At 43.0% G+C, this 23,923-nt stretch overlaps 2 protein-coding genes and 1 long non-coding RNA gene across 8 annotated transcripts in view; 2 read left to right on the top strand and 1 right to left on the bottom strand.

The window, feature by feature from the left end:
• The window catches only part of HIPK3 (homeodomain interacting protein kinase 3), a 66,217-nt gene extending 58,988 nt beyond the window's left edge, over nucleotides 1-7,229 (top strand). For all 6 annotated transcript variants that reach the window (XM_086893280.1, XM_086893282.1, XM_086893283.1 and 3 more), the window contains 3 exons: nucleotides 846-1,081; nucleotides 1,359-1,486; nucleotides 3,132-7,229. In XM_086893280.1, coding sequence (XP_086749406.1) covers nucleotides 846-1,081; nucleotides 1,359-1,486; nucleotides 3,132-3,593 — 826 coding nt within the window. In that variant the 3' untranslated portion in view covers nucleotides 3,594-7,229. The remainder of the gene's footprint in view (nucleotides 1-845; nucleotides 1,082-1,358; nucleotides 1,487-3,131) is intronic.
• A 3,727-nt stretch (nucleotides 7,230-10,956) lies between these two features.
• Nucleotides 10,957-23,923, top strand: part of KIAA1549L (KIAA1549 like) — a 122,683-nt gene continuing 109,716 nt past the window's right edge. The window contains exon 1 of the mRNA XM_086893240.1: nucleotides 10,957-11,128. Coding sequence (XP_086749366.1) covers nucleotides 10,957-11,128 — 172 coding nt within the window. The remainder of the gene's footprint in view (nucleotides 11,129-23,923) is intronic.
• Nucleotides 12,907-15,784, bottom strand: LOC147652369 (uncharacterized). The gene is made up of 2 exons (XR_015288086.1): nucleotides 15,682-15,784; nucleotides 12,907-14,736 (listed from the first exon to the last, which is right to left on the bottom strand). It is a non-coding gene; the product is annotated as an uncharacterized LOC147652369 (long non-coding RNA).

The raw sequence follows: 23,923 nt of genomic DNA, 5'->3' as shown, positions 1-23,923 counted from the left end.
AAAGAAAAAAGTTTGTTTAAAATAATTGAAGATTCTATCAGAGCATGTATTAACAAAGAGGTGGAAGTCTGAGTCTCTTACTGGTTGGTAGTTAGCATTGTCAGTCCTTTAATATTCTTTAATATCAAACCATTCAAAAATTCAAATAAGTTTTTATAAAGACCCGCTCGATTTTATGGTATTTTCATATGGTATTGTCAGGAGCTGACCTGTAATTTAATTCTGCCTTGGTAATTCAACTTTATGTCAGTAGCAGAGGAGTGTGTTGGATTCTGGTTTCAGTAGTATTCTACTTATATTAAGTCATATAAATAGCAACTTGAATCAAAAGTTAATAATACAGAAGCACAATTAATTACTCAGTAGTTGTCACATTATCACTATTTGCTACTTGAAGAAACTACTCGGAATTACCTGATTCTGTTGGTTAAATCTTCAGATTTCTGTGCTGGCCCTCATAGTACTAAAGTATTTTTTACAAAAAAGTCAACTTTCATAGGTGTTTTTATTTTCATTTTCCTGTTTTAAACAACATGCAATAAGAACATATAATGTGAGCTGTAAAATCACTAAAAGGACTTGATCATAAGTTTAGGCATTAATGAATTCACTGCTGTTTCTTGTATGTTTTAAGTCAGGCATATATTCCATCAATTTTTAATATAAAGAAGTTATCTCTCTTCTCTTGCAATTTATGAGTAGGATGAGTTTGAATATATCTACTTTTCTAATTACAAGGCATCATTTTTATCCACCTTTTATAAATTTAATGTGTTAATTTAAGAAAACGTGCCTGTATTGTGAAAATCTCTTTGCTTCATTGCAATGTTTTTATTTTCGGGCAGCATGTCAGATGATGAACAGGAAAGTGGATGTGATACAGTGGATGGTTCCCCAAGCTCAGACTCCTCAGGACACGACAGCCCCTTTGTGGAAAATGGCTTTGTAGACAATAACAATAAAAATAAGGAAGCAAGAGCCTCAGTTAACCCTGAAACCAAATCAACTGTTTGCACAGTAGTGGTACCACCCATGAGACTTGAAAACAGGTTACATCTTGAGGAACAGATGGCAAATACAGGTAAGTCAGTTCAGGTGTTTTTCTATGCTAATACATAAGAAGTTTCAGTATTTATTCAATATATTTATTCAATAAATACATGAAGATTTTGTCCTACTCATACAACTGCTAATCTGTAGTAGCCACTTCTAAACAGTGCTAGGGTTTGACTTTAATTGGTGTATGGCGTTGTTACTATTTCTCCCTGCATGCTTAAGCAAATGAAACCTTGTCTAACTTTTGCCAGAAGAGAATATTGACAACAAAAGCATAACATTGTTTATTTCTGTCTTGGAAGATGCTACGTGCCAGCCACTGAGAAAGGGTCGGTCTGTCCTGGGAAGAATAAACCAGTCTTCTGCGGTAGGAAACCGTCAGCAGAAACTGACGTCAGCATTCCATCAGCAACACGGAAACTTCAGTCAGGTATGTGCAGTTGCATCCTACAAGCTCCAGACGTGGATTTGGAGAGGTTGAGTTCCAAACTGAATGCTCACAGTTTCAGTTGCTGTCGTCTGTGGCAGCTGCAGGTTTTCAGCAGCTTGATTAAAGAAGCGTTCAAATCTTGGAAAACGGATTTCGACTTACTGGGCAAGTCATAAGTAAATTTCATTTTGGTTCATTTTCTTAAAACAGTTGACTATTTTGAAAAATAACAGAAAGGCCACACTGGGAAAATTGTCAGTGCTTGCACAATATCAAAGCACGAGGCAAAAAGAAAAATCTGTTAGCATTTATTTTTCTTACATCCAAATGCTAAAACACTCATAAGTGTGCAGTTAAAATCTGCAGCTGTATCTCAGTGTTGTTCTGTCAGTAGTGTGCATGAAAATCTTTTAGTTTGAGTATCCAGAGGTGAGACAGAGCTTAGCAAACCCAACTATTTCTTACCTTTGCTGCCTGGTGTAATGAAGCTGGAGGGGAGATGAGACTGATTGTAGTTCCCATCCGATGTTAGAAGATAGCTAAAACTAATTTAAAAGTTACTTTTATCACTGCCAAACAACACAGTAAACGTGTCTGCTGTGGCTGAGAACTGAAGTCGACACATGACATCAAGCTTAAGCCCCTTTTAATTAATTATCTTGGAGCTGAAGCTGCATTGAGCTTTTGGTTAGATAGCTGGAGGTACATTAATGTGAGAGCAGTACCTGTTTGTCTAAGCCTTTCAGAGAAACTGTGAATATTGTAAGTTAAATGCTAAATGAAAGCATGCTATATGTAGATAAGAGGATTTAGCAATAATGACTTGAATAGTTTTGGTTGAAAGAAACATTTGGGTGGGTGACACAGTCTCCCCTTCTGCATGATTATGCAAAAGGATTGGTTTAATTAATTCTAAGAAAACCTTAATATGATCAGCATGGTATTAATTTTTAATCTCTACAATGTCTGCAGCTCCTCAGCCTCTTGGCAGAAAGTGCAGAACGTTATTTTCATTGCAAAAATTTATGCTGATCCTTCCTTCTTTGGTAGATGCCCTATGTAGTTTGAAGTCTGCATCATTTAATGGGAGTAATTGATTTCTAGTCTTTTCTCTTTATAACTGTTAATGATTGCCACATCTTCCTGTGATCATAGACCTAGACTTCTGTTTGCTTAGTTGTCTCAGATATTTTCAATCCGTTTATTATTTTTTCTGCTCTCCTCTAAAATTTCTCTCCTATTTGTCCTCTTTGTGCCTCATTATGGTGCCCAAACTGAATGCAGCACTTCCAATTGATGCCAAGCCAGTGCTGAGTAGAGTGGAATAAGCACCTTGCTCATGTGATACATGGTATTTCTGTTAAAACAGCCCAGCATGGCATTTTATCCTTTTTTATTTTTTTTTCCCCCCCTTTGCAAGAGCATTAAAATAACTTGTGTTCCGTTTTCCATCTCTTATTGTCTGTGCTGCTGCCTAAATAGCTACTATATCTTTTTTTCGTTCCGTGGAAGCATTTAATAATTCCTGTCTCTATATTCCTCCCGATTTTAAGTTGACTAGTTTTAGTGCATCTTCCTCCATTTTTCCCTTCTCCCTTCGCTCCGGCGGTCGCTGAGCCCTGCCCGTTTCTGTCTGTGTGGCCAGGTCCAGCACTTCCAGGAGTGGAACGGCAACTTCGCCCTGCGGAGAGGGCAGCAGCAGCAGCAGCAGCAGCAGCAGCAGCAGCCTTTCCTGCCCGCCACCATGGCCGGCCCCGCGTTCTCGCTGCCCCAGGGCAGCCCCAGCCACCTGGGCGGGCAGCCCGCCATCCTCCCGTTCGCGTCTCCGGCGCCGCTGGGCACCGCCGCGCCCGTCGCGCACCTCCTGGCCTCGCCCTGCGCCTCCAGAGCCCTGCTCCAGCACCCGACCTACAGCCTGAGCCACCCCGGCGGGATGGTGCACCAGCTGCCCGTGGGCATCAACCCCCGCCTGCTGCCTTCCCCCACGCTGCACCAGACTCAGTACAAGCCCATCTTCCCGCCCCACTCCTACATCGCGGCCTCGCCCGCCGCCTACGCGGGCTTCCCGCTCAGCCCCACCAAACTCAGCCAGTACCCCTTCATGTGAGAGCTCGACGGAGCAGAAGCTTGGTTTAAGAAGAAACATGGTATTTATTACGTATTAGCCATGGCACAACAGGAAAATTATTTTTTTGAATCATGTAGACTTGGGTGCAATTTAAACAACTCTTGAGCTTTAAAAAAAACAAAAACAAAAACAAACTCACTTTTAATGTGTTTTGCACATTTGGTATAACTTGTCTTTGGTCATGTTATCTTCTTATATAGTAACTTTAGACAGGTGACTTATGGGAGCAGAAATCTGGTTTTGCTCCTGCTATTTTTTATAAAATTGCCTTCTAACTAGTGCAAGACACGTCTACATTTGGGAAGCCATTCAGTGTACAGAACTAGAGCAACAGATGCACATGTGTCAGCAGTACAGTGTGGAGGTAACTTGTTTGTGTTGCGTATCTTGGTGTTTTAAATGTTGAGTCACTTAATCTAAAAGTTGAGCTGTTGTTCTTCACATTGCATGTGTCTTTTGCATGGGCAAAGAAAAGGCCTAAACATTGCTCTTAAATGTTGTTGTCCTAATAATCTCAGCTGCATTGTAAACTGTTCCCACACATAGTGCCTTAAATATTTGAGGTTGTTAATGTTATTACTTATATATAAATGTTGAGGACTGCAGCACTTAAAAATTCAGATCTGCTGATTTTTTGATAGCGTAACGCTCATTTTGGGTTTTGTGTGGTATTATTTTAGTATTGGGTGTATTTTCCTGATTGAGAAGGCAGCATGTTTTGCTGTAGCTGAATTTTGCTGTCTCTTTTTTTCCCCCCCCCTCAGAATGATCTAGCTTCAAGACAGGACTTTAGTAGCGCTTAAGGAAAGTTGATTCAGTAGCTATTGAGTAGTGACACACAAGACAGTATTTCATACTGGTAAATGGAACTGCAATACAACCTAAGTAGTTTTATTTTAAAAGTGTTTGTCTAATTGGATATAATAAAATGTTTAGAGGTGAGGTTAGGCATGACTGACTAGATAATGAAAGGAGAAGCCAAGTGCTCATTGATCCATGACGTGGTTTCATCTTAGCTTGAGCAAACCGTGCAGTATTTAATAACTAGTAGCAGAATATTTACTGTTGAAGCTTGAAAAAAGATGTGAGTTCTTTGTGTGCAATCTTTCATTTATGCATGGGAGAGATTTTAGTCTTTTTACATGAATAGTATTTGTTTTAGCCTGTTGTGGGTGTTTGCTTATTTAATACATTCCGTCAGGGACGTAAATTACATGCTTTTCGCATTACTTTATTTTATTTTATTTTTTTTCTCCTTAGGAAGTGTGTCTTTTTGTTTTTTTTTTTTTGTTTTGTTTTGTTTTGTTCAAATGAAGTTGCTTTTGCAGCACCAAAGACTTAATCATCCATTTCCTATAAAAGGTAGCTACTTTTTCATAGACCTCAAGTATACTGTAGTGTAGAGATGGGATTTAACGGAAGGTATTAAGCTGAGGCCGTGTTTTAGCTTATGGGCAAGTAATAAATTGTATCATTTATCTTGAATGTATCATAGATAAGCTGCTATATAATGATTGCCACTTCAGATAGCTGTGAAATTAGGTGATTAACTAGTTCTTTCTTAGCCTTCTAATTTCTGTACAAGTCTAATGACATGAAATAGAAGCTGGGTTTTGGGTTTGGTTTATTAATTATATTTTTTTTTTTTTAGTTTTTATTTTGTTTTCATGTTTGAAGTGTCGTAACTACTATACTGTAAATGATGGAAGATGATTGCGTATGTTTTTTTGGGGTGTGTTATTTGCATCAGTATTTTATCTCCATTAACTTTGAGCTCATCACTGCATATAAGTGGATGTATTAATGTAACTTAATTTTTTTTTTATGTTTTCATATTGGCATTGTGTAGACACTTAAGAAGCTGCATCTTGCAGGCTTGACTTAACTTTTTTTTAAAACAAAATCTGGAATACAATCCTTGCAATGTTGACTGGAATAAGAGTGCAAAGCATTTGAGTTTAACTCTGTCAATAAGCTAATAACTGGTAATCTTTTTCTTTACTCCACTAACACAAGCAGTGTTTTATTTAATGAATGTCTGAATGAAATAAATGTGCCTACATTTGATTTATTTTTTAAGTAATAACTAAAATACAACAGTATTAGATCATTTAAAAAAGAAAAAAAAAAAAAGAAAAAAAAAAGAAAATACCAGCAGTACGTTTTTAATCACACTGAAAATTAAGAAACCTAACTTTTCCCAAAAGTGTCGATGTTTTTAGTAATCAACTCTCTATGCATTTTGTACAAGTGTGTGTGTATATAAAGTATACATTAGCGACTAGGAGTATCCTGATGAATTTGAAATCTTACCAACACTTATGTAAAGCCTAAACACAGGGAGTCAAATTGGATGTTCCACCTTCACCACTTCAAACTCGTGCTGTGTGGTCCAGCAGGCAGATTTCTGTTCCCTCCCTTTAACTTTATTTTTGGTGCTCACTCCATTGCAGGCAATGGACACACCAAGACCCACCAATGCAAACGGGGCACATCGATCTTTCTATCGTGGTAACAACAACAACAACAACAAAATACAGCTTGGTTTTTTTGGTTTTTTGGTTTTTTTTTTCCTGGGGCCATGGGGATCATCATGGGTCTGATGCATTTTCTGTACTTTCTTTTTACTGTGCTTAAGGTTTGGAGCTGATGTGCTTGTTCAATTGACACGGTTCTCTGTGTATCACCACAGCCCTGCGCAGGAAAAGGTCGCTGTAAATGCGCCCCAAATTAGATTTGCTGCTCTTTCTGTGTGTTGTAATCTTAGAAAATGTCTGCATTTCAAAGGGTGAAATATTTGGGATCCCTCCACAGCTTAAATTCAACACACCAGGTGACTTTCCCCCTTCCTCCCACTCTGAGAGAATGGACTCTTGTCACTGCAAGTGTCTGGGGCCCATCTCCAGAAAAAAAAAAGCTCTCAGGGCGAGGGCCTTTTCTGTGAAAAAAGTCATCCTCTGAGAAGCATTTTTACACAATACCGTTTTAATGCCTTTTTTAAATAAAACACTGCATGACTATGGAATTGCATATCTGCATATTACTTTGATTTGCAAGGTTTTATATGAATTTCTTGTGTTCGGTTTTTAACTTCAGGGTGTTTTATTGGTCAAATATGCTACTGTATTAACTCTTTTTGTTTTTTTGGGTTTTAATTTTTAATTTTTTTTTTTGTTTTTACTGCTAATTAACGTGGTTTGTGTTAAGTAAAAGTTAAATCACACTGCAAGCTGTAGGAAGACTTGTTCTAGAAACACCCAGTGATAGAGACTTGATTAATGAGGTTGAACTGTTACTGTTTAACAATTTGTAGACTTGTGGCTTTTTTTTTTTTGCTTTGGATTTCTCTGCTACACTAGTTCGCCATGTAGCAATTGCACTGTGCAATATTACAATATGAGGACTGGGAAAATTTTTTATGGATGTAATGTCTCTTACAGTTTGCGATAGTATTTCTTTCTAGTTCTCAGTGATTTAAATGTGACCAAGCCTTCTGTACTTTGTCACAAAAAGCGGGTTTTCCAGGTGACTATTTTGGTGAGTGTCAAAATAAGAATTTATGGTGTATTACTGTCAAGATTCACTTTGAATTAAAATATATATTGCAGCAGATGACTTTTGGTGGCTTTTATTTTTATTTTATATTTTTATTTTATATTTTTACATGGAGGCAAAGATGATGAAGACTCACTGAGAGGGCTCTAAAATTCCGATGTAATCATTCAACAGAGCTTCTTTCTGAAATTTTAAATTTTATTAGCTTTCAAGGCTTGCTTCACAGGGTCTTGACAAACCATCTTTGGTGCAGCCACACCTTGGAGGCTCTTTGTTCTGGATGTCCCACTTTTACAACCTTAGTGGAAGGTGATGTGGCCCAGATGGCAGCAGACACCTCGCTGCTGCTGCTGGGGTTGGTGGCAAGCTGGTGGCTCCTGCTGCCTGGCCAGCAGGAAGGTGCTCCTGCTGCCACAGATGGCCCCACGTGGTCCATGGCTCCAGATGGCCACCTGGTAGGGACCAGACGTCCGTGGAAGGCGCATTTGGCGGGGCTGTTGTCAGCCAAACGTGCTCACTGAAACCTGCTGGTTGGGTGGTTTCTGTGCCTGCCTCTGCAATCAAGGGTCAGCCAGAAATTAAATGTAAAAGGCTCAAGTGTCAGTGCAGTATATTTTTTGATACCAAATATTTCAGGGTTGGCAGCAAGCTTTATTTTACCTAAATACCGGGCACTGCTGATGTGGATCTGTCCCAGTGCTCACTCTTCAGTGCAATTGGTCACAGGTTCTGCAAAGCTCTTCCTGCAGCTCCGTGCCTCAGGTGATGTGTGAACACCTCTGCCCAAATTCTGCAGACTCCTGTCACTTTGAAAGCTGCCTCCTTTCCCTTCTTTACAGCTAGCCTCGTGTGTTGTTGATTTTTAAATGCGTGTTGGTATCTAGACCCCGCTTTTCCCATAGCAGATGGGGCCACTGGCTTGGTGCATTTCACACTCACACTCCTGGCAGCACCTGACAAGGAAAGGCAGCCAGAGCCTTTCAAAGCAAATACTGTGAAGTGCTTTCTGTTCTTGCTTTCTGTCAGAAAGGATGTCCAACTACCCCCCCATGTTCTTCCCCATCCTGTGGAAGGAATGAACCAGGACAGGCTGACATGTGTAAGTCATCTTCCTCTTTAACTGTCTTCAGGATGACAAACCCTGGTTTAAAATTCGCTATTTTCCCTGCCACTAAATGCAAAGGACAGGTTTGTAGTGCAGAGTGGAAGTTCTGGGAGGGTTGTGAGTAGTGCTGCTCTGCCCTAGAGAGCTGTAACTTCCCTCCAGGCCCGGAATGTTCAGCAGGTGGTGTCTGGAGAAGTGCTGAGCTCTGGGAACAGCAGGGCAAGGCTGCAGCCCCTCCTGCCTCTCCCCACACTCTGCCCTGCTGTGCAGGAAGGCTTATTAAGTCAGTGGGTAAGGTTTGACGGTGATTAATGTTAATTACATCTTCCTGCCTTTCACCTGGAGGAAGGAAGTTGCATTTTCTCTCTCAGGAGGGGTGGCTTTGGGCTCCAAGAGAGCTCAGATAATTCTACCTGCCCTTGTCCTGGGGAACAGCAAGGAGTATTCTTTGTTAGAACCATAAAGCTTTCTTCTGAGAGGCTGAAACACACATTTGAATGGATTCTTCTCCTTAGACCCTGAAATGGCAGGTTAGGAGCATCTACACCTGGCTGGCAGAGATGCCTGGAGGCTGAACTCCACTCTGTGGTTGGATTTGGGGAGTGAGAAGTTCATGAAAAGAAAAATGTTACGAAGAGAGACCATGGCCTGCAACCAGCTTCACAGAGAAGTCATTGCCTGGCCACAGTCACTTCTCATCTGTGGATGAGATCCTTGTCTTATGGGTTCCCCCATAAAAAGAAGCAAGACTTAATGTGTGCAGTAACAAGAAAGGCAATTTTGGATCTGGAAAGAAAAAAAAAACCAAACAAACCACCACCCCAAACAGGATTAGAAACATTAAGTTTAGGAAGTAGCTAACTACAGTTTCTTGGTAAAACCCCAGTGATTTTTTTTTTTTCAGTAGCTGTAAAAGATCCATTCCTCATCCTGGAAAATACACATTTTTAAAATCCTTTGAAATACCAACTCAATCTTAAATAAACTTGTATTTTATACATAATACATGTAATGTATTATGCATTATGTAATGTACACAACACACTGTAATAGAAAATTAAGAGAAAACCATAATGCTTAAGAGCTAGACTGAAAAAAGTGAAAAATAGGAAAATGATGAGAGGTTTGTGCAGGGCTCCCTGAAAGTGCCAGCAGAGGGCCCTGCACTAAACGTGCTGGCCCTGGATTGAGCAGAGTGATGAGCAAGCTCCATTTCACTATATAATAATCATAAACTGCCATCTTTGCTCTGGATAATCGCTAGCAGTCATCAAGGGGAAGCTAATTTTGCACGGAATGAATTAATGATTTGGGGGAAAAGTAAAACGCCGGAAATGGGACAGCATAATCGTGTTGGTGACGCCGGGAGTGTGCTGAAGCAGTGAGATAAATCTGTAATTATGGGTTGTCAGGGCTTTGGATGCTGCCAGCGGCTGGGTACCAGGGTGTCAAGCTGTGGCTGGCCCATGCTGAGGTTTGCTCCACCTCAAACCTGACTGCTAAGAATTTCTCAGCACGACAGCTTCCAGCAGAGCAGAGTTGCTGGGAGGCCGGGTAAGCTGTGCTGCAGCCTTTGAGGGTCAGCTCTCGGGGTCCTGGAGCGTGTGGTGCCCCAAAGCCACCTTGGCACTCCCTCCTCATCCTCTCACCATCGCTGCCTGTTGCCCGCAGGCACGGTCTGGAACTGGAAGAATTCGTGGATGCAGCTCAGGAAAGAGAGGATAGCAAAATAAAGAATTCACGCTGCCTCTGCTGCAAGCAGGACTTGGGGAAAGCACTGAATGGGCTGTCCGGTGTGACCGGACCGAGGCAGCGGCTGGGGCTCACCCCTGGGCTGAGCTCCCGCTGTATCTCAAAACAAAACACAGAGGAACCTCTGCCTCGGAGCTTGCCTTTGGGTCTGGATGTCCGAGCCCCGTCGCAGGCGGGGAGGGGGTGATGGAGCGAGCCCGGGAGAGGGGATCCCGGGGGAAGCGCCCGCTTCGGGCACCTCCTGCCCTACACTCGCCTTTCTCTATTCCCAGAAACGCCGCCAGTGCTGATCGGCCGGGCTTGGGCTGCTCTGCCAAGAGGCGGTGCTGGCCGGTGCCTGGCATGAGGGACATCTCCGGAGATGTCCCGGCCCGGCGGCTCCCAGCTCGGGACATCGGCTGGCGAGGAACTCTTCCCCAGCGCGCAGAGAGGGACTTGGAGCCTCGCCAGGTCGCGGCACGGCTGCGCCCAGAGGCAGCGCCGGGCACGAGCGATTGTCGGAAAGGAGAGGGAGGTGACGGCTCCCCCGAGAGCCGCTGTGGGCGCGGCGGGCGGGGACCGAGCCCACGGCCCCGGCGGAGCGCGGGGGGCGGCGGAGGGGTCCCCCCGGCCCCGGCAGCGCCGCCCCCGCTCCCGCCTCCCCGCGCTCGGAGGGCGGGGAGCGGGGCCGGCGCTGGCGGCGCCCAGAGCCCTTTGTGGCTGAAGCTCGGTTCCGCGGCGCTCCCCGCGCCGGAGCCCGAGGGGCAGCGCCGCCGCCGCCGCCGCCGAGCATCCCCGGCCCCGCGGCCAGCGGGCAGAGCCGGGGCGGCATGCGGGGCCCCCGCTCCGCCCCCTCCGCCGCCGCCCGCCTGCCGAGCCGCCGCTCCGGAGCCCGGCCGGCGATGGGCAGCGCTGCCCGCTGAGCGCGGCGGGGCCGTGCGAGGCGCGGGGATGCGGCGGGCGGGCGGGCGGAGCGGGGCGAGCCCCGCGGGGCCCGAGGCGCTGCCCGGCCCGGCGCCCCCGCGCAGCGCCCGGCCCGCGGGCGGCGGAACGGGCCCGGCCGCCTCCGTCCTGCTGCTCGCCCTCATCGTGGCCGTCCTGCCGAGCGCCCGCGCCCAGCCGGGTAAGCAGCATCACAGCAGCACAGCATCACAGCAGCACAGCACAGCAGCACAGCACAGCATCAGCATCAGCATCACAGCAGCAGCGCGGGTGCGGGAGGAGCGCGGGGCCGGAGCCCCCGGGGCTCGGCGGGGCTGCCTCACCTGCGGCGGTGCCGCTGCCGCGGGGACGCGGGGACAGCGCGCCCGGTGCCCGGCCCCGCCGGGAGCGGCCAGCAGCCCGGCGCTGCTCTTTGTCTGCCGCATCCTTTCTTGCTGCTGCCGGAACACAGGCTGCTCTGTGTTTCACGGGGGATGCGATGCTCGCGTTTTGTGCCTTTCCACCCGCGGGCTGCCTGCCTGGCGCATCTCCTATGGGACCGGATAGTTGGGTTAGGTCTCGTTCCTTGCAGAGAAAGGCTTTTGTTAAACCGGAGGATCAATTCTAGTGATTCTCTGTGTGTGTGTGTGGTGGGGAGGAGGGGAAGATAAGGAGGGGTTAGGAGAGGGCAAGCTCTGATCTGAGATCTGAGCGCTTCATCTTAAATGCGGCTGAAAAGCTCCGACAATTTCTGGGTTATATTTTTTCCTATTTCCCTGGACTTTTCGAGTCGGGCAGTGTCCTGTGCTCTCCAGACTTCTCCCAGCGCTGGATATACTCGGTGACCTCAATGCAGAAATGGTTCCTGTTGCTGGCAGTTATTGTATGTGCCAGATAGAGATGCCAAATATAATTCTGAGGCTATGCTAAAAGAGGCTAAAATTGATATAGGGCTAGATTATTCCTGTGGATTTAAGCAAGGACTAGGGACGTGAGTCCACGTTTTGAAGCTGTTAACGTGTGTGTTCGGTAATTGTGTCCGACTGATGTCGGTTTTGCAGCCATAACATAATAAGGTTTGTCATCTGCAGGTTGTAGGTTGGTGGAACAGTGGCTCTTTCTGCATTTCTTGTGCTGGGTATGTAAATACCACGCTCTGATTTACCTGTGTAAGACAAATGGACCCACGATCAGAGGAATGGCTCATTTTTTTTAACCTTTGCTCGTCAAGTCAGTCTGGATTTCTCAGGAACTCAAGCACCACAGCTGAGTTATGTTCCTTCACTTGGAGGTAGCCAGGCTCTCAGAGCCCAGTTGCCAAAGCTGAGGTATTTCTGACAATGCAACAAGACACCTTTTGGTGCTCCAGGGTGAGATTCAAGAGCAGGATGAAAAGAGTTAATATTCTGTTTCTTCCTTTGTGGTAGGCACGGATTTATGGCACAGCCATGATCTCATTTGTAAGTGAGGAAATCCAATAGTGTTAAAAATCATATTTGTAGGTATCTCACAGCCAACAGCTTGGAAAAGAGAAAAAGAGGTGAGAAGCAGCAACAGCACCAAGCCAAGGTACATAATCACAGTGCACACAGCCCACACAGTGGAAAATACTGTCACTGATAAGCTTTGCCTGGGAATTTTGGATTATTGGGCAGTTACAGGAAGATACTAAACATAATTTGTTGTACTTGATAGCTTTGAGCTTTACAGCTGAAATTGCAAATAAAACTTTACTACTCCTGTGCCGTGCTGATCACTGGATATGATTGCTGAGGTGCATAAATTGGATGTCAATTAACCTTAAAAGCTCTGCCTCCCAGAGGCGTAGAGCACTTGCAATGCTGCCTCCCATTGAAATCAGGAGCAAAACCTGGCAGAGCCAAATTCTCAATCAAGAACGTAATTTGTGTCTAAGAATGTTTATAAAGAGCAGTCTAGGCCTGGATTTCTTTGAAGCAAATGTGCTTTTACTCATTTTGGTGACTACTACAGCAATGTGTATGATTAAGAGAGCTGATCTGCTGCCACAGAGTCCAAGTGGGGATACAGGATGCAGTAAACAGCACTTGTCATGCACCATTTTTACTACAGCTTCCTCCACTGGGCAATATTTGCCTCTCTGGCTAAATTAGATCTGTACAGATGCACACACTCATGGATAAATGCTCCAGTCTTCTTTTGGGTTTGTGTGCAACACCTGGCATCGCAGTTTGTGAAGACAAAGCGGGGAACCAGGAGCGTGGAGGGAAAAACCTGTTTTACTCTGCTGCTTCAGAAGACAGCTCAAAATTTTCCTGATCCCTGAGATCAACCATATTTCCTTAGATTTCAACGAAAATTCCACTCAAAGGGCAACAATCTCCTTGAAAAGAGATCCTGGCAGCAGGAGCATTGGGTTTCCAGCTGTTGGGAGCAGGGGGATTGGTTATCTCTGTGTTAGGGGTTCAGAGCCAGAACTCAGTGCTGGTCAGTGCCCTGGGACACTTTCACCATGGACTACAGAGTGATTAGGTTTTAAACATCAGATAAGAAGCTTTATTTGTCGTTTTACAAGTATTTTATGCTCCTTTAGCTGGCTGTGTGCCATACTGCCCAGTGACATGCAGAGCTAATAATTGAATTTCCACAGTGTGTCACCCCCGGGGTCACTGCTTGAGTTCATGTTGAAAACAAAGTTACATTGCCCACCATAATCAGGATTACAGGAAAAAAAAAAGTAAAGCAGCAGGAATCAAAGATGGGAATGTGAGGGTTTGGGTTGACTCCTACCATGCTCCAACCAGGCAGAACTGGCTCAGAATTGTGAATTGTGAATTGGGAATTGTGGGTGAAGGGGAGAGACACAGTTTTGGAAGGCAGCTGTTGAAAGCTGATCTGGTGTTGGTGGAGCCAGTCAGTGCCTCTGTCACTATTGTTTGAGTAGAGCAGAGGGAAAGGCACATATTGCTCACGGTTATGTTGCTCATGAGATTAATCAGCTAATCAGAGGGGCTGCAGTGGGGGACCTGCCGACATAAAGTTTTCAGAAACAACAAAATATCCCCTTGACGTTTTGAATCATCCTTCATGCTTGCTCGTGTAGCCAGTTTGAATGATAAACCTGTCAGGGAAAGGTCCGTTTCTCCCTGTGTTGGCTGAACACCAGCACAGTGAGATCTCACCTTAATTAACAACGATTTCACAAACAATAAGGACACCTCCAGCGCCGTGGCTGCTTCTCGCAGCTGGAGCTTTGATTGAACAACTCGGAGAGCGCTCTGTGCCAGCTGCTGAACTGCCAGCTCCAGCTCCCACGGACTCCCTGAGCTGCCTGAGTGCTGTCTCGGTGCCTCCCAGCTCCTGAGACTCCCCAAAAACAGCAGATTTGGGGCTCCTGGAAGCGCAAAGGTCGGCGTTCTCACCGCCACAGGAGCTGCTGCAGGGGCACAAGTCCTGCCCTACATCCAGCCCTGCCTTATGGAAAGGGATGGGGACATAGGAAAAGGCACCCTCTGTCCCCTGTGGCTGCTCTCCATGGTTAGCAGCCCAGCATTTTGGAAGATCAATAGTTTCAGGTTGGTCCTGTTGCTCTTTCGATGTTCTGATCACCCCACCAGAGCAAAATGCGTGCAGACATCTCAGTCACCCTGGGAAGGAACAGCAAAAAGTCCCAGTTCTGCCTCATTTTAGTCAAATCAAATCAGGGCTGCAAGAATGGGCTCCCAGGAGCAGGCAGAAGGTGCTTCTTTGGCAGGATTTGAGGTTTTTGATGGATGTGCTTGGCACAGATCCTCCAGCTGCGAGTTACCTTGTTCCACTGCATGCCTGGAACTGAGATGATAATAATTAATTAGCTGATATATAATTATATATCAATAATTAGTAAATAACCTGAGGTTTAGTATCCACACAGATAGAGAATGCTCTGAATTCATCTGTACTGAAACCACTCCAATGAAGCTGTTCTTTGTTAAGACAAGCAAGTAGCTCAGAGGAGGTTGAAGGGTATCCATGTTTTTTCCTGTAGGGAATTTCTGACTGGCTGCTTAAGGCCTATGGTAAAAGAACTTTTAAATCTTATTTCCTGACATGTTCACCCACCCAGCAGTGTACTGCATCCTCCTAGTGTTCTGTTTTTTTTCAATCTTTCACACTTGCTCGAGGTCAGGCCGATGAACAAGAGGAAGGGGACTGTAAGTAATTTTCTGTTTATGGTATTTTCTCTGGTGTGTGGGAAAGGTTTCTGCTGCAGTAAATACTGATAATGTTTGCAGATGAATTTAGGCTTCAGTGTCCAAACAGGTCAACATTTCATTAAAAAAGAAATGAGCATTTTGGTGGTTATTTACTGTTTTCACTCCCTTCTGCACTTCCTGAACTGCAAAACCAGCAAGGTGGGATAGCACTGAGGAGCTCAGGACAGGGCATTTCTCAGCTCAAACAGCACTCATCCCAGTGAGGATGTTTAATTAGAAATTAATAGATATTAATTAGATATTAATATATATTAATTAGATATTAATAGATAATATATGCTTAATTATACACTATATAATATATTATTATGTAATATTATATAATGTATCATTGATATTAATAATATATTTAAATAATGATTACTTTTAAGAGGCACATACAGCATGCACAGCAAAATGTTACCATATTTCACATCTAGAAATATGTGAAATACAGGATCAGTCCCCATGTGAATCTATTAAAACAAATAGAATATGCACATATTTCTACTCCATCTGGAGGTTAAATCACAAGAAATACCTTCCTGCATTCTGGGAGCAGGAGGAAAGAAGGAAGGAAATGAAAGAACATTCAAAGTTGAAACAAAAAACCCAGACTGATAAGACAGTGCCCATTTCTGTGTTTTCTCCACCATTCATTGCTGTAGAAGTGAAACTGTCAACAACACCTTGTCTGTCATTTTAACACCTGTTAGCAACCTTTTTAGGGAAGTACTCCAGCTGATTCCTACTGAGTTTGAGTGGGAAGAATACGTGGGAGAAATTAGAGCAGAATCTGTGTAAGAGTGTAAACACACAGCGTAAGTCTGGGCCTCCAATTTTCAGGTGTTGTCAGCAGGGGAGCAGCTGTAGCTCTTCTTTTGAAATTTCTCCTGAATCACCCTCACATTTTCCTGAATTATTAGCTGGTATATCTACAATTATTCCTGAATTATTAGCTGATATATCTAAAATTATTCCTGAATTATTAGCTGATATATATAAAATATATTTTATATTTTTCCTGAATCACGCTGCATTTTCCTGGCTGTGGCTGGAGAGCCTCTGTGTGGACTGCAGAGATTTTGGTTGCTCTCTAGGAAAGTCTTTGTGCCTGGGGTGTGCTTCCCTCAGTGCTCCTGCAGATGGGTGGTGATAAAACCTTCCTGGAAGGAGCTGATATATAAATTGCAACCCATCTGTATCCCAGGTAATAAAAAAAGCAGCAGAACTATCCTGCACCACTCTGCTGCCTAGTGATGATCTCACTGCAGTGTCTTCAGCTGAAAAGGTGTGAGAAGTCTTTAAACAAATTGGTGCCTTGCCTTTGAGAGGTGAGGATTTTGTAAATTAAACTCCTAGATTGATATATATATATATATATTGAATACAAGATTAATACATACATGCATGTCATTCACATGGCTGAGAGACTGATTTTTAAGTGTTACTGAGACAAGAAAAAGGCTAAACATTTAAATGCATGGAAATTAAATTTAAAATTAAAATGTCAAAAATTTAATTTTTGAAATTAAAATGTCAAAAAAAAAAACCCCTCCAGATTCCAAAGGAATGGGAAACAAAGATGTATTAGTTTTCTGTGGTATTTCTTAAACAATGAAATAACTGACACCAGCAAAATATTTTGGCAACCAATGTAAAAATGGTAAGAAAAGAGTTGAAATATGGAAGTTCATCTGAGGAAGCAGTTTCTTACCAGATAGTTGTTCTTTGTTTTGAAAATAATGGAAATGATTTAGCTTATTTGATGTTCTTTGTCACTCAAGTTCTGAGAAACTGATTTAAAAGAAGCCATTACAGGCTTGATGAGTTCTTCCTTTGTGTAGTTTTCCTTTAATCTGACGAGCAGCTTTGGCAGATGAATGTGTCAGTAGTGAAAAATTGGATTTTTATAGGGGTCATGGCTAATCAGGACAGTTTTCTGTCATTCTCTTCGATGAGAGCTGTAATTTTTAGGGGTAGTTTTCAAAAATTCTTGAAACTGATGCTTTTGGTTTTATTTAACATATTCTGGTCTGGCCATCCATGATACTGTAACTTTTAAAGTACTTCTGTGGTCTTATTTGAATGTTTTTAAGACTGCTACAGGCTTGATTGTTGTAGCTGCCCAGTTTGTCTGAATTTCCTGGTGCTCACCAGATCTGAAAGTCTCAAACCCTGATGTGTGGTTTTGTTTGTTTATTCAGTTGGTTTTGTTGGGGGTTTTTAAATTTTTGTTTGTTTTTTTTTCTCTGAATGTATCTGCTGAATTAGATGCACATAAAAGTAGAGCTGGAAAAAAACCTGTCAGTCCATAAACAGAAAAGAGCTCTCACAGTGGATACCACAGGGATGTTTTCAAAGCTGCAGCCTCCTGAATTTATCAGTATATTGCCCTATGCAAGGCTTGGTATCTAAAATGTGTTGCTGCTTAAAAACAAATGTTTGAGTTTAATGGGCTATTAGAACTTGACCTCTAAATTGTCTACAAGCAGTGATCTCTTGCTAAATAAATAAGTGGGAGTGTGGATTAGACATTTTATGAGGTGCTCTTTGTGGCTGTCCTGCTATTAAAGAAAAGCATCATTTTCTATGTGTACCTTTCTTTAGGCTGCTGAAACACCTATTAAAGGATTATGAACTCCTACCACATAATTAACATGAAGTTACTGAGTTATTTTCAAAAGGAGTTTCACCTGATTATCACCTCCCAAGAGCTCTTTGTGTTGAGTGAAGCAAAACCTTGATGTTTTACTGAGAATCCATGTACAAAATGTTGTTGTCATGGGGTTACACCTGGAGCTTTTCCTCCAGTAATCCCATATCCAAAAACATAACTAATTGCAAGCTGGAGAAGGGTGTTGGTTGGCAATAAAGACTGCAGAACATGGGAAAACTTTTTTTCTGGTAAAACATTTCCAGGCATTTAGGTCACAAAGGAGCCACCAGTGTGAAATTTGCCTTCTGAATAACTTGAGCCATGAGTTTTCTCTTTGTTGCAGTGACTGACGCGCACGTGGCACAGCAGCTTTTGCACTGTGCTCAAGTCATGCCTCTTGCTTTGGGTTTTCAGAGGTGAGAACCCAACCAGGGATGCATTTCCCACATCTTTCACCATTCCTGTGACTCCTCTTTGAGGGGTTTTCAGCCTGGTGTCCCTCTGAAGCTGCAGCCTCCGAGCTGGGCTGGTGTTTCCTGGTGTCAGAAATGGGCATCAGCAGCGTCAGATCCAGGTTTTTGTTGTGGTGCTGATCTTCTCAAATGCCAAAGTTGAAGTAGGGTTCCTTCTGTAGTGGTGTCCACTGATTTGATTATTCATCTCTGCTTCCAAGACTCTTTTTACTTTTTTTTTTAAGAACAAGTCTACTCTGCAGACTTTGGTGGAATTGAGAGAACCAAGATTAACGACCCTGCAGCTCAAATGTTCCTCCTCCTTGTGGCAGCTGCTCAGTGGCCACCTCCCTCCACCACTGCTGCCCTCACAGACACTCCTACCCTGTAAAACTGGTCTCCAGTCCTTATTTCCAGATGTGTGGTCTGGTACCTGACTGCATCTCCACATTCATTGATCATCACCTCCCCACTTGTCCTCTGAGAGCTTTTATCAGATAGTTTTGATTTCCTCCTGACAAAAATGTTGGCTTCAGGGCTGAGAATCAGTCCCCACGTGAGTCTATTAAAAGCACTGCTGCTCAATTTAATCATTTAAAGTCTATTGCATAGGCACTGTGTCAATTTTATGTTTTGTTAGGCAAAATGTGAGATATAAAGTCAAATGCCTCGCTGAAATTTAAAGAACACTAGATCAAAAATTTAGTCTGATAGAAATATAAAGTGAATTTAAAGTAGCTCATTGTCCATAAAAATTCAATCCTGGGCATTAATTATTCCATCCTCCTTTTGTTCCACCATCAGTCATATCCTTTCTCTGCTAATCCAGCCTATCTACCCTGTTTAAATGTCACAGTATCATAGAACAAAGATAAATACTGTTCTTTCTTTGCTTTGTCTCCTAGCACTAGCAATAGGGAGACAATCAACAATTGAGGGGAAAAACCCAAACCAAACCCTTATTGATGCTTCACTCTCCCTCTGGCTGTAGGACTCTTCCTTTTGTGAGAGTTTTGGCTTCCTCTGCTTTGCAGCGTGGGCCTCGGTGCCTTAGGTGGGAGGTGGGAGCTGCACCTTGATATTAATCTCATTTTTGTCCTCCAAAAAGGCCCCAAGCCAGCCACTGCAATTAATGAAAGCCTTGGAATGCTCCAAGGGAAGCACATCTTATCTGAAATGACACTCCTGTGCCACGCTCCTCCCTGCTGGGTGGGCTGGTGTGTTCTGCTGGAAAACCAGCAGCTCTCTCGGAATAAAAAACCAGTGGTGAATTAAAAGCAACAGATAACGGGAGCAGGACTGAGATAATAGTGTTTGGAATATTCAGGGTTTGTCAGATATTTCAATATAGCCAATAGTTTCAGTTGAATGCAGATAATTAAAATCACCTCCAAGAAATAATTTTACAGGAGCGCGTTCTCGGAACGCGGTGAGGTTTTTAACAATATTAACTTTAGGCTACAATAATGTAGCATATTGTGCAGAGTCTGTGTAGGACAGATTTCTGCAGCTATTATTACAACTGTCCAATCAAAGAAATCTCTCTGTATAATTTCTACAATTATTTAACTGCTAATTTGTTTCTAAAATTGTCTTTCTATGCAATTATGGCTGAAATCAATGCCATCTACTTGTGCACACAGAGCAAAATTCTGAGCATTGTAGCCAGCCTAAATTCACTGGATTGATGTTGAATTGCTTAAAATACTTGGGTATTTCTGTGACTAATTAGGTCTAACCAGGGCTATCTTGACTGTGAGGTCTGGGCTGGTCAGGGAAGGCACAGGAGGAATCCTGGGGACATCAGTGGCTGGGGACTGAGTGTCTGAGCAGCCAGCTGGCTCTGAGGAATGGGCTGTTTCTCCTCTCAGTTTGTAGGCTTCCAGCTGGGAGAGGTTTTCAGAAGGTTTTCAGAGGTTTTCAGGATTTTTCTTGTTTGTTCTGCAACAACCACGAAGGAAGAAGGTGAGACTTGTACGGAGAGCATCAAGTATAGAAGATGACACTGATGCTCTCCTAAAAGTCTCTCCTAAAGCCTCTCCCAAAGTGCAGGCTTAAACAAACTGAAGTTGCCATTTTAAGGTGCCCAGCAAATTGTATTTCTCATCTCTTGAGCCCTTCAGTGACTGGGGCAATGTCAATAAATAAAGATTTATCTGGAAGATAAATAACTTAAGTGTGGCATTTCAGTTATCTGTACCTTCTTAAAATTGGTTTTCCCCCTTCAATAAAAGGCAGGTTTTTTCCAGGAAATACAATTGCTAGCCAGACAACAGTGTGAAGTGCATTAACCTGCATTAGTTAAATTACTAATAAAGTTAAATTAGTTACCTGCATTAGCTCTGAGACATCTCTGCCTCTGCTCTGAGTGAGTGTGACATTTTCAGGAATGCTGTGAACTTTATTCCAGTTCAGAGTGGTGCACAATTGTTGTTTTGATATTGGTGATTTCTCTTTCCAGAAAGAAGAAAGAAATACAGTGATATAAGTCTTCTCACTGATGTTTTTTTCTTTTTTTTTTAAATCCAAATACAATTTTGTTAAGAGTAAAAACAACTATATTGATTCATCCTCCTCTTTTTAGAAAAAGTTTGGTCTGTCTTGTTTCCTTTGCTTTTGTGGAAATCTAATCTGGCATTAATTAACTTGAAAAGTGGTCTTACCTCACATCACCCACCAGTAAACTACCAGTTAAAGAGTGAGTCAAATTGTGTGTGTGAAAGCAAATTCCACCTTTTCCATATCTTTGTGTATATCTGGGGCTTTCAGCACATCTTGATAGAAATTTTTGGTTTTGCCTCTTAAGCACTCAATGTGTGCCTCTGCAAACAAAGATTTATCACTTACAGAGCACATTCCTCTTTTTACAGACTTTCTAATATCAGAATTGTGTCATTGTTTCTTTTCAATGCTATTTAAACACTTGAAAAGTGATACAAAAATGGTAGCAATTACATGAAGACAAGTTATGAATTTTATCTCTCTGTTTCTGGATGAAGTAAGACTTAGCCCCATCTGAGTGACTCTTGGAATCCTTTTGCTAGATCAGTACTTTTCCCAGTGATAATATTCCCAGTTCTTGTCAATAACTCAAGGTTTGCTACTTTAGCCAATGCCAAAGTCTCCATAAAAGACTTTTTATGACTATTGACACTGCACCTTTGATAATTTTCATGTCTAAAAGGGGAACATAATCTCAATTCAGATCACAGAAAGGTTTTCTATTCAATGCAAGTGGATTCTTATGACCGAGGCAGCAACACGATTTGGGAAACTTAGAATAAATGGAGTTTTGTGCAAGAATTCATTTTTTTATTCCTAAAATATATACTGACAGTGTTTGTAGTGTGGCATTTAGTGAGGTTTCTGGTGTGTATTTTTGTCAGTGGGGTGCAATAGGGATTATTTTTAAAGACTTGCCAACCTGTACATATCTCATTGTGTGCTGAAAATTGTTCTTAGGAGTATTTTTAGGCTGACTGGGTAAGCTGTCTTTGCCAGAGAAAAGATGTAGTATTCAAGAGGAGAGAGATGGTGAAGTCACTTCAGGAAACGTCTCCTGTGGGTGCCCCAAGAGCTTGCAAGGAGTTTGTGTTGCTGTTTTGTAGAATTTTTTAAAATTCTTTTTGTTTCTTATTTCTCTCTTGATTCTGCTGCTGTGCTTCTTCTGCACTTCTTTTCACTCCTGGATTTCCCAGCTTCTCTGGGCTGAGCTCCTTGGGGATGCTCCCTCACTGGGAGTCCCACTTATCTCAGTTCTCTGGGTCAGAAGAAAACTCCAAAGCTCGTTAGGATCTTGTTTTTCGTGTTTATTAGGATGTTATCTCAAAACCTGGCAGGTCTCTCCAGACTTTCTGCACAAGTTTAATTCACTGCAACTTGGCTCATTTTGTTCAACCTGCCTTGTGGCTCACTTTGGTCTTTGAAGACACAAAATGGCCCTGAACTATGCAGTTCTTTTATCTTTATACTCATTCTTATGAAATTAACAATAGACACATAAATTATTTTTCTTGGTGACCCAATGACCCATCACCTGTGTGCTACACTGTGACATTTTCTATCCAATCACTCATTGCTACCCAAAAACCTCCAGAAGAAGAAGCAGAAAGAAGAAGGACAAGAGACAACACCAGAAATCCTCCCTCTTGTCTTTTGCTCTCTTAAACTATCTTAAACTCTAAACTTTTCACCCAGTGACTTAATAAAACTCTCTAATTTACACACTCACACTTTTAGCTTTTCTATCCAACTTTAACAGTTGTTTTCATGGTGTTGTATGAAATTCAGTGTTTTCCTGGATGTCAGAGCCAGGTATCAGAGATAAGGGCACACTCTCTGTGCCTCTGACTCCCACACTTCAGTTAAACTCTGTCTGGCAGAGCTCTTCAGAGATGACATGATGCCCAAGGTGCAGCATTTACATTTGGGGAGCTCAGGCTCTTACAGTCCACACTATTGCACATTTTACTTCCAAAAAATGTCATGAATTGCAGGAGTGTCACCATTGCAGAGTCAGTAATGCACTCATAGATCTCTGGATATCAACCCTCATTTCTTTATGTATTTCTTGGGGAACAGTGGTGATGGGCTGGTTTCTCTCTCTAAATCCAGAGGGGAGAGAGGGCCCTGATCCATTTTACTGTGATGTATTTCCTTACCTGTGGCTGCTTTTGAGGAGCTAATCTCAGCACAGAACATCACATTTTCATCTTCACTTTTTAATGTTATCTTGGGTTGACTCAGATCAGCCAATCTGCCTGGTCCAGTGCTATGTCCCTGCTCCAGGCTTAGGGTGTTTGCCATCCCAGTGTGCCTGTGACTGACATCCCAGCTCTCTTTTGGGAGGATCTGTGGTGGAGCAATATAAATCTGAATGTATTTCTCCTCGGTGCCAGCCCTGATGCTCTCTGAAGTTGCAGGCCACCAATCTGGTGCCAGCATGGTGGTATCAAACACCTCCCTAAGAGCCTGAGAGGCTGCTCCTTTCCTGGCATCACAGGTCTCCATTTTGTCTTTGTGTTTGTTCTTTGACTCAGGCAGAAACATTTCTAAATTGATGTTTTTTTTATCTAATTGTTTTTAATAGTTGTTTCTTTCAGGCCAGCTGATTCATGCACTTTCCCGAGCATTTAATTTGGTTTCTACATTAATTCCATATCAGGGAGTAATTAGAATAGACAAAGAAAGAATAAGTAGGACTGAAGTTATGAAACAAAACTGCCATGTGAATTTATTGCCTGTGGTTCTTTGAGACCCAGTCATCTGCTACAACTTCTTTTAATAGCTCCTTCTGACTTTAATGTGATCAAAACAAATGTAGCATTTTGTTCTTGAGTTAGATTTGGATTCTGCTGCTTAGTGGCTGGCACAGAACCCAGGGAAAGGGTGGGAGCACTGACCCTGAAGCCTGGAATACCCAAAGCACGGGGATGTAGTGGATCCCTGGGGTACACGGTTCTCCTCCCTCAGGCAGCTCCCTGCCTGATGGTGCTGGCAGAAATCTCTCTCAGAAACGATTCTGACTTCTCTGGGATTTTGCAAATGCACTGATTTTTGATACAGAAACGCAAGGTAACGTTTTGAAATGTTTTGGTTGCTTTCCTAGGGAAACAAAACTAAAGCCGTGGATTTTTGCCTTTCTCTTCCCAGCCCATTTGGAAGATTGACAG

Source organism: Cyanistes caeruleus, chromosome 6 (assembly GCF_971803275.1).
Source record: "Cyanistes caeruleus chromosome 6, bCyaCae1.hap1.1, whole genome shotgun sequence".
Taxonomy (NCBI): Eukaryota; Metazoa; Chordata; class Aves; order Passeriformes; family Paridae; genus Cyanistes; species Cyanistes caeruleus.
Note: the sequence above shows the minus strand (reverse complement) of the source record. Positions and strands in the feature narration are given on the sequence as shown.